The following is a 13,534-nucleotide window of genomic DNA, read 5'->3' on the forward strand; positions in this document are numbered from 1 at the left end:
ATGTCCGACTATCAGCGCGATGTCTCGCAGTACAAGTACTCGGCCATGTCCAACCTGGTCCTCCAGGCGGACCGTCGGTTTGTCACAAGACGAACAGACGAGGCCACAGGCGACCCGGAATCTCTCGCCGGTCGTCTCTCCATCAAGGATATGGGCGCACGTGTCGGCCGCGATGCGGCCCCAAAGACGAAAAAGACCAGTGCCATGCCCAACGTCGAGCGAGGAGATGTACAGGAAGGCGCTGATATTCTCCAACACTTGAAAGATAAGAAGAAGAAGAAGGGCAAGACCGAGACCCGCGGCGGTGGTATTCTCGCGAGCACCGACATGATCGAGGGTATCATCTACCGACCACGAACACAGCCAACACGGAACGCATTCAACCTCATCCTGACGATTGTGGCCGAGCACTTGGGTGATCTACCCCACGACACAGTGCGCAGCGCGGCTGATGCCGTACTCGAGTTCCTCAAGGATGATGACCTCAAGGATTTTGACAAGAAGAAGGAAATTGATGGGATATTGGGCGAGTCTATGGATCCAAAGCAGTTCAATGAGCTGGTAAATCTTGGAAAGAAGATCACAGATTACGATGCGCAGGACGACGAGGATGAGGAAATGGGCGATGCCAGACCAGATGCCGATGATGAAATTGATGGCCGCCAAGGTGTTGCGGTCAACTTTGAAAACGACGAAGATGAAGATGGCATGGTAGATGTAGTACGGGACGAGTCTTCTTCTGAGGACGAGGAAGAGGATATTGACGATGAGGATCGGCCAGAGCTTCAGGAGGTTGCCGAGGGTGGGGAGGCTGGGATTGATCGGGATGAGGAGGAGGTAGGGTGGGTTGATGGCGAGACTATGGTTATCGATGTAGCGCCAAACGGGAAGGACAAGTCCGAGGAGAAGAACTTTGTGCCGGCCCGGGATATTGATGCATATTGGTTACAACGGCAAATTGGTCGCCTTTACCCAGATGCCCATGTTCAGCACGACAAGACCTCCCTTGCGCTCAAGATCCTTTCAGGAGAGCCGGATGAGCCAGGTGGAGAGGAGAGGCAACTTCGCGACATTGAAAATGACCTCATGGAGCTCTTTGACTACGAGCACCATGAGATTGTGCACAAGCTGATCGAGAACCGGGAAAAGGTTGTGTGGCTTACACGGCTGGCCAGGGCAGAGGACCAGAAGGAACGAGACACAATCGAAAGAGAAATGGCTTCTGAAGGGCTGCGGTGGATTCTGGACGAACTTCATGGCAAGTCCAAGGATGACCAAAAGAAGCCAAAGATGGAAATCAAGATGGACATCGACTCTGGTGCCTTTGCCGACGGGAAAGCCCCAAAGCAGGAAAAGCCTGATGGTCAGTTGGTCGGCGGTCTTCAGCCCAAGAAACTGATCAACCTGGAAAATCTCGTGTTCGACCAAGGCAATCATCTCAACACCAATCCCAAGGTCAGGCTACCGGAAGGTACCACAAAAAGAACCTTCAAGGGCTACGAAGAAATTCATGTGCCTCCACCCAAGAAGCGTAACGATCCTAGCGATGTGAACATCCCTATTTCGGAGATGCCAGAGTGGGCTCAACCTCCTTTCAGCACAACCAAGTCTCTCAACAAGATTCAGTCAAAGTGCTTCCCTACTGCGTTTCATGACGACGGCAACATGCTGGTCTGCGCCCCGACAGGTTCCGGCAAGACCAACGTGTCTATGCTCACCATTCTCAGAGAGATTGGCAAGAACAGGAACGAGAGGGGTGAGATTGACCTCGACGCATTCAAGATTGTCTACATTGCCCCCCTGAAGGCTCTTGTACAGGAGCAGGTCGGCAATTTTGGCAAGCGTCTGGAGTCGTATGGTATCAAGGTCTCGGAATTGACTGGTGACCGGCAGCTCACCAAGCAGCAAATCTCTGAGACCCAGATCATTGTCACGACACCTGAGAAGTGGGATGTCATCACCAGAAAGGCCACTGATATCTCCTACACAAATCTGGTTCGGCTGATCATTATCGACGAAATCCATCTTCTACATGATGATCGTGGCCCGGTTTTGGAGAGCATTGTGAGCAGGACGATTCGCAAGACCGAACAAACCGGTGAACCAGTCCGTATTGTTGGTCTCTCTGCTACTTTGCCGAACTACAAAGATGTTGCAAGCTTCCTGCGTGTTGATATGGCCAAGGGCTTGTTCCATTTTGATGGTTCATTCCGTCCCTGCCCGTTGCGCCAAGAATTCATTGGCATCACCGAGAGGAAAGCCATCAAGCAACTCAAGACCATGAACGATATTACCTACACCAAGGTGATCGAGCATGTCGGCACTCACCGCAACCAAATGCTGATTTTTGTTCATTCGAGAAAAGAAACGGCAAAGACGGCCAAGTACATTCGCGACAAGGCTTTGGAGATGGATACCATCAACCAGATCCTCAAGCACGATGCCGGTACTCGTGAGGTGCTTAATGAAGCAGCGAATGCAGTCAACAATACGGATCTCAAGGACATCTTGCCCTACGGTTTTGGTATCCATCACGCTGGTATGAGCCGAGCTGATCGCACTGATGTGGAGGATCTTTTCTCTAGCGGCCATATTCAGGTGCTTGTCTGCACGGCCACCCTCGCTTGGGGTGTCAACTTGCCTGCTCACACAGTCATTATCAAGGGTACTCAAGTGTATTCTCCAGAAAAGGGTAGCTGGGTTGAATTGAGCCCTCAGGATGTCCTGCAGATGCTTGGTCGTGCCGGTCGCCCACAGTTCGACACATACGGTGAAGGCATCATCATCACCACTCAGGGAGAAATGACGTACTATCTTTCGCTTCTCAACCAGCAGCTGCCTATTGAAAGTCAGTTTGCAAGCAAGCTGGTAGACAATCTCAACGCCGAAATCGTCCTGGGCAATGTTCGCAGCCGCGATGAAGGTGTGGAGTGGCTCGGCTACACCTATCTCTTCGTTCGCATGCTCCGGTCGCCCGGTCTCTACAGTGTCGGCGCAGAGTACGAGGATGATGAGGCATTGGAGCAGAAACGTGTCGATCTAATACACTCGGCCGCTACTGTGCTCAAGAAGTCGAACTTGATCAAATACGATGAAAAGACCGGCAAGCTCCAGTCTACCGAGCTTGGTCGTATCGCCTCTCATTACTACATCACAAACTCGTCCATGGACACCTACAACAAGCTGATCCAGCCGGCGATGAATGATGTGGAGCTCTTCCGTGTCTTTGCACAGAGTGGCGAGTTCAAGTACATTCCGGTTCGTCAAGAAGAAAAGCTTGAACTGGCCAAGCTGCTTGCTCGTGTGCCCATTCCCGTCAAGGAGAGCATCGAGGAGCCAACTGCCAAGATCAATGTTCTGCTTCAGGCCTACATTTCTCGCCTGCGACTGGATGGCCTTGCCCTGATGGCCGACATGGTCTATGTCACTCAGTCTGCTGGCCGCATCCTTCGTGCCATCTTCGAAATCACCCTCAAGAAGGGATGGGCTTCAGTTGCCAAGTTGGCTCTGAACCTGTGCAAAATGGCCGAGAAGAGAATGTGGCCGACTATGTCTCCTCTCAGACAGTTCCCCAGCTGCCCAGGCGAAATCGTCAGAAAGGCTGAGCGGATAGAGGTGCCTTTCAGCAGTTATCTGGACCTTGATCCCCCTCGCATGGGCGAGTTGCTCGGCATGCCCAAGGCTGGAAAGACTGTTTGCGCGCTTGTGGCCAAGTTTCCTCGCGTCGAAGTTCAGGCCAACGTCCAGCCCATGACTCGCTCCATGCTCCGGGTCGAGTTGACCATCACGCCCAACTTTGAGTGGGATGTTGACGTTCATGGGTTGTCTGAAAGCTTCTGGATCATGGTAGAAGACTGCGATGGTGAAGACATTCTCTTCCATGACCAGTTCATCCTCCGCAAGGACTATGCCGAGTCTGATGCGAATGAACACATTGTAGAGTTCACTGTGCCCATCACTGAGCCAATGCCGCCCAATTACTTCATCTCGGTGATTTCGGACCGCTGGATGCACTCCGAGACTCGACTGCCAGTATCATTCCAGCAGCTGATCCTGCCAGAGAGGTTCCCACCACACACTGAGCTTCTTGATTTGCAGCCTCTGCCGGTTACTGCCCTGAAGGCCAAGGACTATGCCGCTCTCTACCCTGACTTGACCCAGTTCAACAAGATCCAAACGCAAACATTCAACTCGCTCTACGGCACCGACAACAATGTCCTTGTGGCCGCTCCCACGAGCAGCGGCAAGACCGTCTGTGCCGAGTTTGCCTTGCTTCGCCACTGGAACAAGCAGGAGTCTGGACGCGCAGTGTACATTGCCCCGTTCCAGGAGTTGGTGGACCTGCGCTATCAAGATTGGCAGAAGAAGTTTGCCAATCTCCGGGGGGGCAAGGATATTGTCAAGCTGACTGGAGAGACGACTGCTGATCTGAAGCTCCTCGAGCAAGGTGACTTGATTCTGGCGACGCCTCTTCAGTGGGATGTCTTGTCCAGACAATGGAAGCGCAGAAAGAACGTCCAGACTGTGGAGCTCTTCATTGCCGATGAGCTGCACATGCTTGGTGGGCAGATGGGATACATCTACGAGATTATCGTGTCCCGCATGCACTACATCCGCACCCAGACTGAGCTCCCGGTCAGAATCGTTGGTCTCAGCGTTTCCCTTGCCAACGCTCGCGATGTGGGAGAGTGGATTGACGCCAAGAAGCATGATATCTACAACTTTAGCCCTCATGTCAGGCCCGTTCCTCTGGAGCTTCACATTCAGTCATACACCATTCCTCATTTCCCATCCCTGATGCTGGCGATGGCTAAGCCAGCATATCTGGCTGTGACTCAGATGTCGCCTGATCAGCCGGCTCTCATTTTTGTGCCCAGCCGCAAGCAAACTAGAGCCACAGCAAGGGACATCCTCACTGCCACATTGGCAGATGATGATGAAGACCGCTTCTTGAACGTTGAGGTTGAGCAGATACAGAAGCTTCTCGAGCGTGTCCAAGAGCCAGCTCTCGCGGAGGCTCTCTCCCACGGCGTTGGCTACTACCACGAAGCTCTTAGCCAGAGTGACAAGCGCATTGTCATGCATCTCTACAAGAATAATGCCATCCAGGTTCTCATCGCCTCTCGCGATGTCTGCTGGGAGCTGGATTGCACTGCCCACCTTGTTATTGTCATGGGCACGCAATACTTCGAGGGCAGAGAGCACCGCTATGTTGACTACCCGCTCAGCGAGGTTCTGCAAATGTTCGGCAAGGCTTCGCAGTCTTCGCGCGACGGCCGTGGTCGCGGTGTGCTGATGGTGCCGGCGGTGAAGAGAGAGTATTACAAAAAATTCCTCAACGAAGCTCTGCCCGTTGAGTCGCATCTTCACAACTTCCTCCAGGATGCGTTTGTGACCGAGATCAGCACGAGGATGATCGAGTCTGGTGAGGATGCTATCAACTGGGCCACATTCACCTACTTTTATCGCCGACTGCTCGCCAACCCAAGCTACTACAGTCTTACGGATCCTACTCACGAGGGCCTGAGCCAGTACCTCTCTGACATGGTTGAAGCCACCCTGAAGGAGCTCTCGGAGTCCAAGATTGTCGACTTTGACGAGGATGAGGGCACTGTCGCTCCTCAGAACGCTGCCATGATTGCTGCGTATTACAACATCTCGTACATCACCATGCAGACCTTCCTTCTCTCGCTCACGGCGAAGACGAAGCTCAAGGGCATTCTCGAAATCGTTACGTCTGCTACCGAGTTTGAATCGATCCAGATCCGGCGTCACGAGGAAGCCATCCTCAGACGCATCTATGACAGTGTTCCCGTCAAGATGGCTGAGCCAGCTTTCGATTCGCCTCATTTCAAGGCCTTTGTGTTGGTTCAGGCCCATTTCTCCCGGATGAACCTCCCGATTGATTTGGCTAAGGACCAGGAAGTCATCTTGACCAAGATTGTCAGCCTGTTGAATGCCATCGTCGATATCTTGTCTTCTGATGGCCGTCTCAACGCCATGAACGCCATGGAAATGTCGCAGATGGTGGTGCAGGCCATGTGGGATCGCGACAGCCCCCTCAAGCAGATTCCCAACTTCACCACCGAAACTGTCAAGGTGGCCAACAAGTACGACATTCAGGATATCTTTGACTTTATGAGCAAGATGGATCCTGACGAGAATCCTGACTACAATTCTCTCATCAAGGATCTCGGGTTCACCCAGGCACAGCTCGCGCAGGCGGCCAACTTTACCAACAGCAAGTATCCCGAAATCTCGCTGGAGGTTGAGGTGGAGGACAAGGATGAGATCCGGGCTGGCGAGCCGGCGTACCTCAAGATCGCGATCGAGCGGGAGATTGACGAGGACGAGGGGTACGACCCGACCGTGCACGCGCCGTTTTACCCCGGCAAGAAGACGGAGAGTTGGTGGTTGGTGGTTGGGGAGGAAAAGACAAAGGAGCTGCTGGCAATCAAGCGGATCACGGTAGGACGGAAACTCAACGTCAGACTGGAATTCACCGTGCCCACGGCGGGCCACCACGCCTTGAAGCTCTTCTTCATGAGCGACAGTTACATGGGTGTGGATCAGGAGCCATCATTTTCGGCTGAGGTTGCGGAGGGGATGGATGTTGATGAGGAGGAGGACGATGAGGCGGAGGATGATGAGTAGTGGGTGATGCGGAAGGCTTTTGGGTGGAATGTGAAGTGGTGGTGGGGGGTTTTGTTGGTTCAGAGCTTGGGGGGAGGCTGGGGTCAAAAATGTTGTCTTCATTCCCAATCGGATTTCTCTCTTATTGTCATCAAGGGCGGTTGGTTGAGCGTGTGTATATGGTATATAATGGGTTTTGGAGGTATAATATAAAATTAACTTTGATGTCTGTTTTGGTCTCAATCTACTTGGGGGCATTACCTTTGCTGTTGGGGGATGGTCTACGTCACGAGATGGTCTCTCAGGCTGAAGTCGGAAAGCCATGTGGGGTTTCCGGATGCTGTTGTTGAACAGGCTCAAGGGGGACGGGAGTGGGAAGGGGACGTGGATGGAGATGGGGACGTGGATGGAGATGTGGATGATCTTGGGGGTGGATGATCTTGGGAGGAGGAGGTGCTGGTGGTGGAGAAGGTGGTGGCGAGAAGAGAGGGCTGGTTGCTTGGCCCTCAACCACCTATGTACTCCTCCAAGGGTGATGTTGGGAGACAAGCTGGTGACAAGTGACAGGGTGACAAGGGCCAAGCGTAAGGCGGCGTAAAGGTAGACAAGACAGGCAGCTCCTCTTTGGGTTTGTTGTTGGTCTGACCACACACAGTGGCACTCCGCACACTCCGCCTCCTTTGATAGGGGGAGAAGAGACCAAGACCTGGAAGAGCAAAGCAAAAGCTCCCTCACGCCCACTCACCCACCAAGGAACCACACGCACGCCAGACGCTCGGACCACTTCCTTCGTGTACTGCCCTCAAATAATTTCTCTTCTCGCGAAGGCTCCTCCAAACTTCCGCGCAACCACCTTCCATTGTCCTAGCGCTTCGCCATTGTGTGTTTTCTCTTTTCATCGCGCTCCCATCGGAACAGCATTGAATCCATCACCCGAGGCCGCGCCACTCTTGATATAAGACTTCCAAGCGCTCAACGCGTCCAAGTCCAAGTCTGCACACGACAAACAACCTGTCACGTCCCCGTCGCGATCCTTCGCTGACATCACCCTAACCGACCCAAAATGTCACGAGAAGGTTCTCCAGTCGCGCCCGCCTCTGAAGCCGCGCAACCAGCTGTCGAGAAGAAGGAGGAGGACGCGCCTATTGCCCCTGCTGCCCAAGACATTAAAGAGGCCATTGCGGCCGAGTCCAAGGCTGCCGTCGAGTCTGCTCCTGCCGAGGAAGCCTCTGACAACAAAGCGGAAGAGGGTAACGTGTCCCACAACACCTGCCAGGCAGGCCACTTACATCCTCGCCACTACATCTAGCTAACCATCATCTGTTATCAGCATCAGCTGCCGAGAAGACCGCCGAGCAAGCCGAAGAGAAGCCAGACGTCGAGATGACAGACGCTGCCGATGCTTCTGAGGCTGGAGCCCCATCCCAACCATCCGCCGACAACAATGCCGATGCGGCCCCCAAGGCTAAGGCCAACCGCAAGTCAATTGGTGCTGGCGAGGCCAAGGGAAAGAAGCTGAACAGAAAGGCATCAAAGCCGCGCATTCTGCACACCGACGCCCAGCCAGGCCAATACTTCTTTGTCAAGCTCAAGGGCCACCCGCAATGGCCAGTGATCATCTGCGATGAGGGCATGCTGCCCGACTCATTGCTCAAGTCTCGGCCAGTAACTGCCAAGCGGCAAGACGGCACATACCGCGACGACTACGCCGATGGCGCCAAGAAGGTCGCCGACCGGACTTTCCCCGTCATGTACCTCTACACCAACGAATTGTGAGTTTTCATTCTAATGTTCGCCCCGAGGTTGTCGTTAAGGTTTTACTGGGCGCTGAATGCTAATGCGCCTCTGTTTACAGTGGCTGGGTACCAAATGGAGAGCTTATCGACCTTGACCCTGAGGAGGTTAAGAATATCAACACCGACAAGATGAGGAAAGACCTCCAGGCGGCTCACAAACTCGCCGCCGAGCAACACCCCCTCCAGTTTTACAAGGATGTTCTTGACCAATACCAGGCGGAACAGGAGGAGAAGGAGAGGGCCAAGGCTGCGAAGGCGGCTACCCCCAAGGGGAAGAAGAAGTCGTCTGCTGTCGTCGATGAGGATGTTGATATGGACGATGATGCCGAGAACAGCACACCTCCCAAGGAGAAGAAGTCGAAGAAGAGAAAGGCGGATGAGCCAGCAGAGGTAAGCAGTCACACACCCGATTTTCGTCATGACATTTGCTTATATGCCCTTCGATAGACTCCTCAGCGCACAGAGTCAGTTAAGAAGACCAAGATTAAGCTGACGAGCAACGCGACTCCCAAGGCAACCAACGGTGCCACACCTTCAGCCAAGGCCAAGCCTGATGCGAAGGCCACAAAGACCAAGTCTAAAAAGACAAAGGACGGTGAGGATAAGGTCGAGAAGGAAGCTTCTGAAGCTCCCAAGGAGCCCGAGTTGTCGCCACAGGAACAGAGGGAGAGAAAGGAGCGGGAGGTGCTTTTCCTGCGGCACAAGCTCCAGAAAGGTCTTCTTACTAGGGACCAAGAGCCCAAGGCGGAGGAGATGGCCACCATGTCCGAGTACATCACTAAGCTCGAGGGCTTCCCGAATCTGGAGGTCAGCATCATCCGGACAACCAAGATCAACAAGGTCTTGAAGGCGATTCTGAAGCTGGAGAATATTCCCAAAGAGAAGGAATTCAACTTCAAGTCACGCTCTCAAGTGCTGCTCAACAAGTGGAATGAACTTCTTGCGGTTGATGGAGGAGCGGTGGCTCCAGCTCCTGCGGCCAAGGCTGTCAACGGCACAGCGCCCAAAGAGGCCAAGACCAACGGTGTCAAGGGTGATGAGCCCGCAAAGGCCGAGAAGGAGGAGGCCAAGGAAGAGCCAAAGGAGGAGAAGAAGGATGAATCTCCAGCGGAGAAGACCAAGGAGAAGTCTGAGGAGGCTTCAGAGCCTGCAGACAAGATGGATGTTGATGAGGTGGGCCTGCAGTAAATGGAACAATTCTTTCGAGTGACATTGACTGACAATTTACATCAGGCCAAGCCAGATGCTGTTGAGGCGTCCGCCTAAACGACGGGCTGAACTGAATTTCCCATATCGTTACGACTACATCGCTGGCAGCAAAGCGGGAATCCATCAAGAGTCGACAAGCGGGGATTTGGCGGCAAAAATTGTTCAAGGGTGTCCAAAAGTGCGTTGGGGAGCATCTTAGCAATGGTCATCAGCAAGCTTGGCAGTATCCTGTTTGTGTAAAACTAGGCGGTTCTGAGTTTTGTGTTTTTTTCTGTCTTTTTTTCTCCCTTTGCACAACAACACACAAGGGTAACGTTTTCCTGGTCTGGTTTTGGGGTAGGGAGGCGGTTGGTGGTGTTCTGGCTCTTTTTAAATACAGGCTCGCACAACGTTTGCTAGGGTTTTCCATATTTTCATCTTTCTCTCTTGGGGCTGCCTTGGGAGAGTGTACAAAGGAGAGCGGAAGCGTGGACGTTACTAGCAGAGAGAGGTCTGGGGGGGGAATAAGGGAGCCGATAATCTTGCTGCTGCTGGGAAGATGAAAAGGGGGTTAGGGTAGTAGAGGGAGGCCACGGAGGAAAGAGGAGAGATTATGGGACGGAATAAAGCAGCAGAAAGAAGGAAAGGAGTCGAGCTTTTTTTTTTTTTTATTCCGGCCATGTGTTTTCTTCGTCATGCCGACAAACGCACTCTCTCACTGTTGTCGTCGAGTAGGCGCTTGGCATATCTCGATGATGGACTACTTCCTTTGGCTTGTTTATGGAGTTAATAGTGTTGAGGTATAGTAGTATGCTTAGCAATTATCATTTTTCCCCACTTGCCTGCTTGATGAGTGAGGATGAATAGGTAGTGAATGAGATGAGATGTGAAGAGTGCCACAATCCCGTCAGGGGATTATGGAAGTGGCTGCAAATTGTGGCGGTGTAAGATTACAGCTGTGACGTGTAAGTTAGCATATTTCAATCAAACACGCTAGGATGGAACGGTTTTGAGAACCTTCATGAACACTTTCACGCGACAACGCGTTTTATCAACTTTATTGTCAAACCCCCGTAGTTTCTGTCTTGAGATTAAAATGGCCGAGTTTGACGACACGAGTTTATTCCAGGAGGATGATCACAGGGTGAGTGTTTGTAGGGTTTGGGAGTTGAATTGATTTGATGTGCTGATGAGAGCTGTATTAGGTAGCATACATGTTTACTGCACCACCGATCACCACTGCCGCCACAAATACATCGCCAACTACCACAACAAAATCTGCGCCAGGTCGGCCGGCGAAAAGGAGGAGGGTGTCGGAAAAGGATACCGCTGCTCCTCTTCCTGCCCAGGAAAAAGATGATGAAGGGCGTCAGTGGCCCAGATTGTTCAACGGCCTCGAGTCCCCCTCGGCGGCTGACCTCCGAAAAAAGACCTACGAGTCTGCCTGGCCGGTTTTGGAGAGCGAGATTGAGAGTGTGCTGAGGGATGCGAACCGCCAGACTCTGGAGGAGGTTGTCGAGTTTTTGAACAGTGATGTTCATGAATGTGAGGGGAGGGGGAGGGTTCCGGCTGGGTTTATCATCACGGGACCTAATATTGCGGGCCAGGATTTGCTGTTTTCGCAGTTGGGGGATGTGTTGGCTGAACTGGGGGAGGGGAGGGTGAGGTTTGTACGGTTGAGGGCGGGGGAGGTGGGGAATTTGAAGGGGGGGTTGAAGAGGATTGTTAGGGAGGGGATGGGAGGTCAGGAAGGGGGGGGGGGAGAGGATGGGAGGATGGGAGGGGGAGGGAGGAGGTATTTGGATTATGATCTTGAGGCGTTGAGGATGGAGATGGAGGGGAGGGGAGGGGGGAGGGTGGTGGTTGCTTTTCAGGATAGTGAGGCTTTTGATACGGGGTTGGTGGGGGAGTTGGTTGGGTTGTTTCAGTGAGCTATATCTTTTTGCAGTAAAAATGGAGAGGTTGGTGCTGACAAGGGGAATAGTTCATGGCAGGATCGGATTCAGTTTTCGGTGTTGTTTGGGATTGCTACTTCGGTTGAGCTTTTCCAGGCGAGACTGCTCAAGGCGACGGCGAGACAGCTATACGGGGCGCAGTTTGATGTTGTGCAGGCTAATGCTGTGCTTGAGAGCGTGATCATGGCTGCGGTGGTGGGGACGAAGGCACAACTGAGGATCGGGCCGGGGTTGTTGAGGAAGTTGGTGAGAAGGCAGCAGGAGCAGGTTGCGGGGGTGGGAGCTTTTGTTAGCTCGCTCAAGGTATGTTTTAGGAAGACATGTCTTGAGACAGAATATGCTGACCTGAAAACGGTGTAGTATGCGTACATGAACCACTTCTACGCCAATCCGCTAAGCGCTCTACTTGTCGACGGTCAGAAGCTGGGCAAGGAAATTCTACAGCCGGAACACCTCGAGGCAGTGAGGATGCTGGAGTCATTCAAATCACATGTGGAACAGTCTGTCGAGGACGGACGGCTGGATCACGCGCGATTATTGCTGGAGAACGATGACTATCTCAAGGGTAGAATCAACAGGCAGGCCGCCAAACGACAGCAATATCTAGGAAAGCTCCTTCAGTCGTTGGCCTTGGTCATTGCTACTGAGCATTCGAAGAGGTCGTTTGTTGAGCTCTACGAGGCAGCTCTGGAGGAAGGGATTTCCCTGGATCAGTCGCCTGGACCATTCGACCTGGGCGATGCCATCAAACGGTCAACTCCAGAGGAGCTCATTGGTCTCATCAAACGCGTGATGACCGTCGTCGTAGATGGCAACCCATCTCTTCACTGGAATGGCATGGGCATCGGTCAGGACGCCGAAGCCGCGATCGATAAATTTGAAGCGCTCCGCGCAGATGTGGAACGACTGATAGAGACGTCCAAGAAGAAGAAAACCAGCCTCAAGAGCAAATACAGCTCTCAAAGCAGAGTCCTCCGCACAACCGTTGTTGCGCAGAAAGTTCAGCTCAGTCGCGACACAGCCACGCTGACGGAGGAAGACAATGCTTTTACAGCAGCCATTGATGACTTTTTCGCCTTCTTCAAGACTCTCGTAGGCTGCGAGCCACTGTCAAACCTGTTTCTCAACGAGGTTTGGCAGTACGACTATCACCTGCCCTACGAAGACGTCTTTGTTCCCCGGCCGGGCGCCACGTTTGCCCGCGCATTGTCTCGCCCGCATGACTACCTTGGCTGTGCTTGTTGCGACAAGGCGAATTGCTCAATGGTGGGGACGCTGCCTGCTACGTCTATTTTGTATCATCTGTACTCCGAGGCGGGCGCGTCAATCAACGTTGCGGACTTGTGGGCGGCGTACTATGCGCTCGTGGGCGAGGACTCGGAGATCGGGATGGACGAGAGGTCGGCGCTCGTGCTGTTCTACCGGGGGCTGGCGGAGATGAGAGCCATGGGATTCGTGAAGCAGAGCAAGAAGAAGGCCGATCACATTGCCAAGTTAAAGTGGTTGTGATTCCGGATTCGGGGGGTTTTCGGGTTGGTGGTGGGTGAAGGTAGGTTTGTCTCAGACCTGCCCGCCGTAGGGATTTTGGTTAGGTTGAGGAGTTGATGAATGCATTGTTAGCGAGGTCTTTTCAGGAACAAGAGTTTGTTGGAATTTTTCTTTATGCGGGAACAATGTCTTAGAGGACGGATAAAGGACAGTAGAAAAGGTACCATTTTTATCCCTTAAAGGGGCAAAGTGTAGAAATAGCAGCGCTTCCCGCCGTGGGACAAAGGGGGCCAATCAACAAAAATGTCACGGCCGCTTTTGGCATCAAACCGGCCGCTTTCAAAGGAAGTGTATTTGGTGATGGTGACTGGGACGGTTATACAAGAAGCCACGAGGTGCCCCTGGGGGGTCTGTTTTTCTGTTTTTCTGATTTTCTTTTCCCTCTCTCGCTTTCTAGTTCCGCAACCAAGTATT

General features: G+C 52.9%; 3 protein-coding genes across 3 annotated transcripts; all 3 read left to right on the top strand.

Annotated features, from left to right (window-relative positions):
* On the top strand, nucleotides 1–6,654 carry brr2 (Pre-mRNA-splicing helicase BRR2; the record flags this gene model as incomplete). Its single annotated transcript, XM_062907905.1, has 1 exon — nucleotides 1–6,654. One exon carries the CDS (start codon nucleotides 1–3, stop codon nucleotides 6,652–6,654), a length of 6,654 nt encoding a protein of 2,217 aa, XP_062770976.1.
* Nucleotides 6,655–7,276: 622 nt separating this feature from the next.
* Nucleotides 7,277–9,695, top strand: QC763_113238 (uncharacterized protein; the record flags this gene model as incomplete). Its single annotated transcript, XM_062907904.1, has 5 exons — nucleotides 7,277–7,883; nucleotides 7,964–8,405; nucleotides 8,489–8,819; nucleotides 8,877–9,602; nucleotides 9,663–9,695. The coding sequence occupies exons 1-5, from the start codon at nucleotides 7,697–7,699 to the stop codon at nucleotides 9,693–9,695; spliced, it is 1,719 nt and encodes a 572-aa protein (XP_062770977.1). The 5' UTR covers nucleotides 7,277–7,696.
* A 943-nt stretch (nucleotides 9,696–10,638) lies between these two features.
* Nucleotides 10,639–13,081, top strand: ORC3 (Origin recognition complex subunit 3; the record flags this gene model as incomplete). Its single annotated transcript, XM_062907903.1, has 4 exons — nucleotides 10,639–10,761; nucleotides 10,823–11,544; nucleotides 11,602–11,875; nucleotides 11,933–13,081. The coding sequence occupies 4 exons, from the start codon at nucleotides 10,639–10,641 to the stop codon at nucleotides 13,079–13,081; spliced, it is 2,268 nt and encodes a 755-aa protein (XP_062770978.1).
* Nucleotides 13,082–13,534: the final 453 nt, after the last annotated feature.

This window comes from Podospora pseudopauciseta, chromosome 1 (assembly GCF_035222475.1).
Source record: "Podospora pseudopauciseta strain CBS 411.78 chromosome 1, whole genome shotgun sequence".
Taxonomy (NCBI): domain Eukaryota; kingdom Fungi; phylum Ascomycota; class Sordariomycetes; order Sordariales; family Podosporaceae; genus Podospora; species Podospora pseudopauciseta.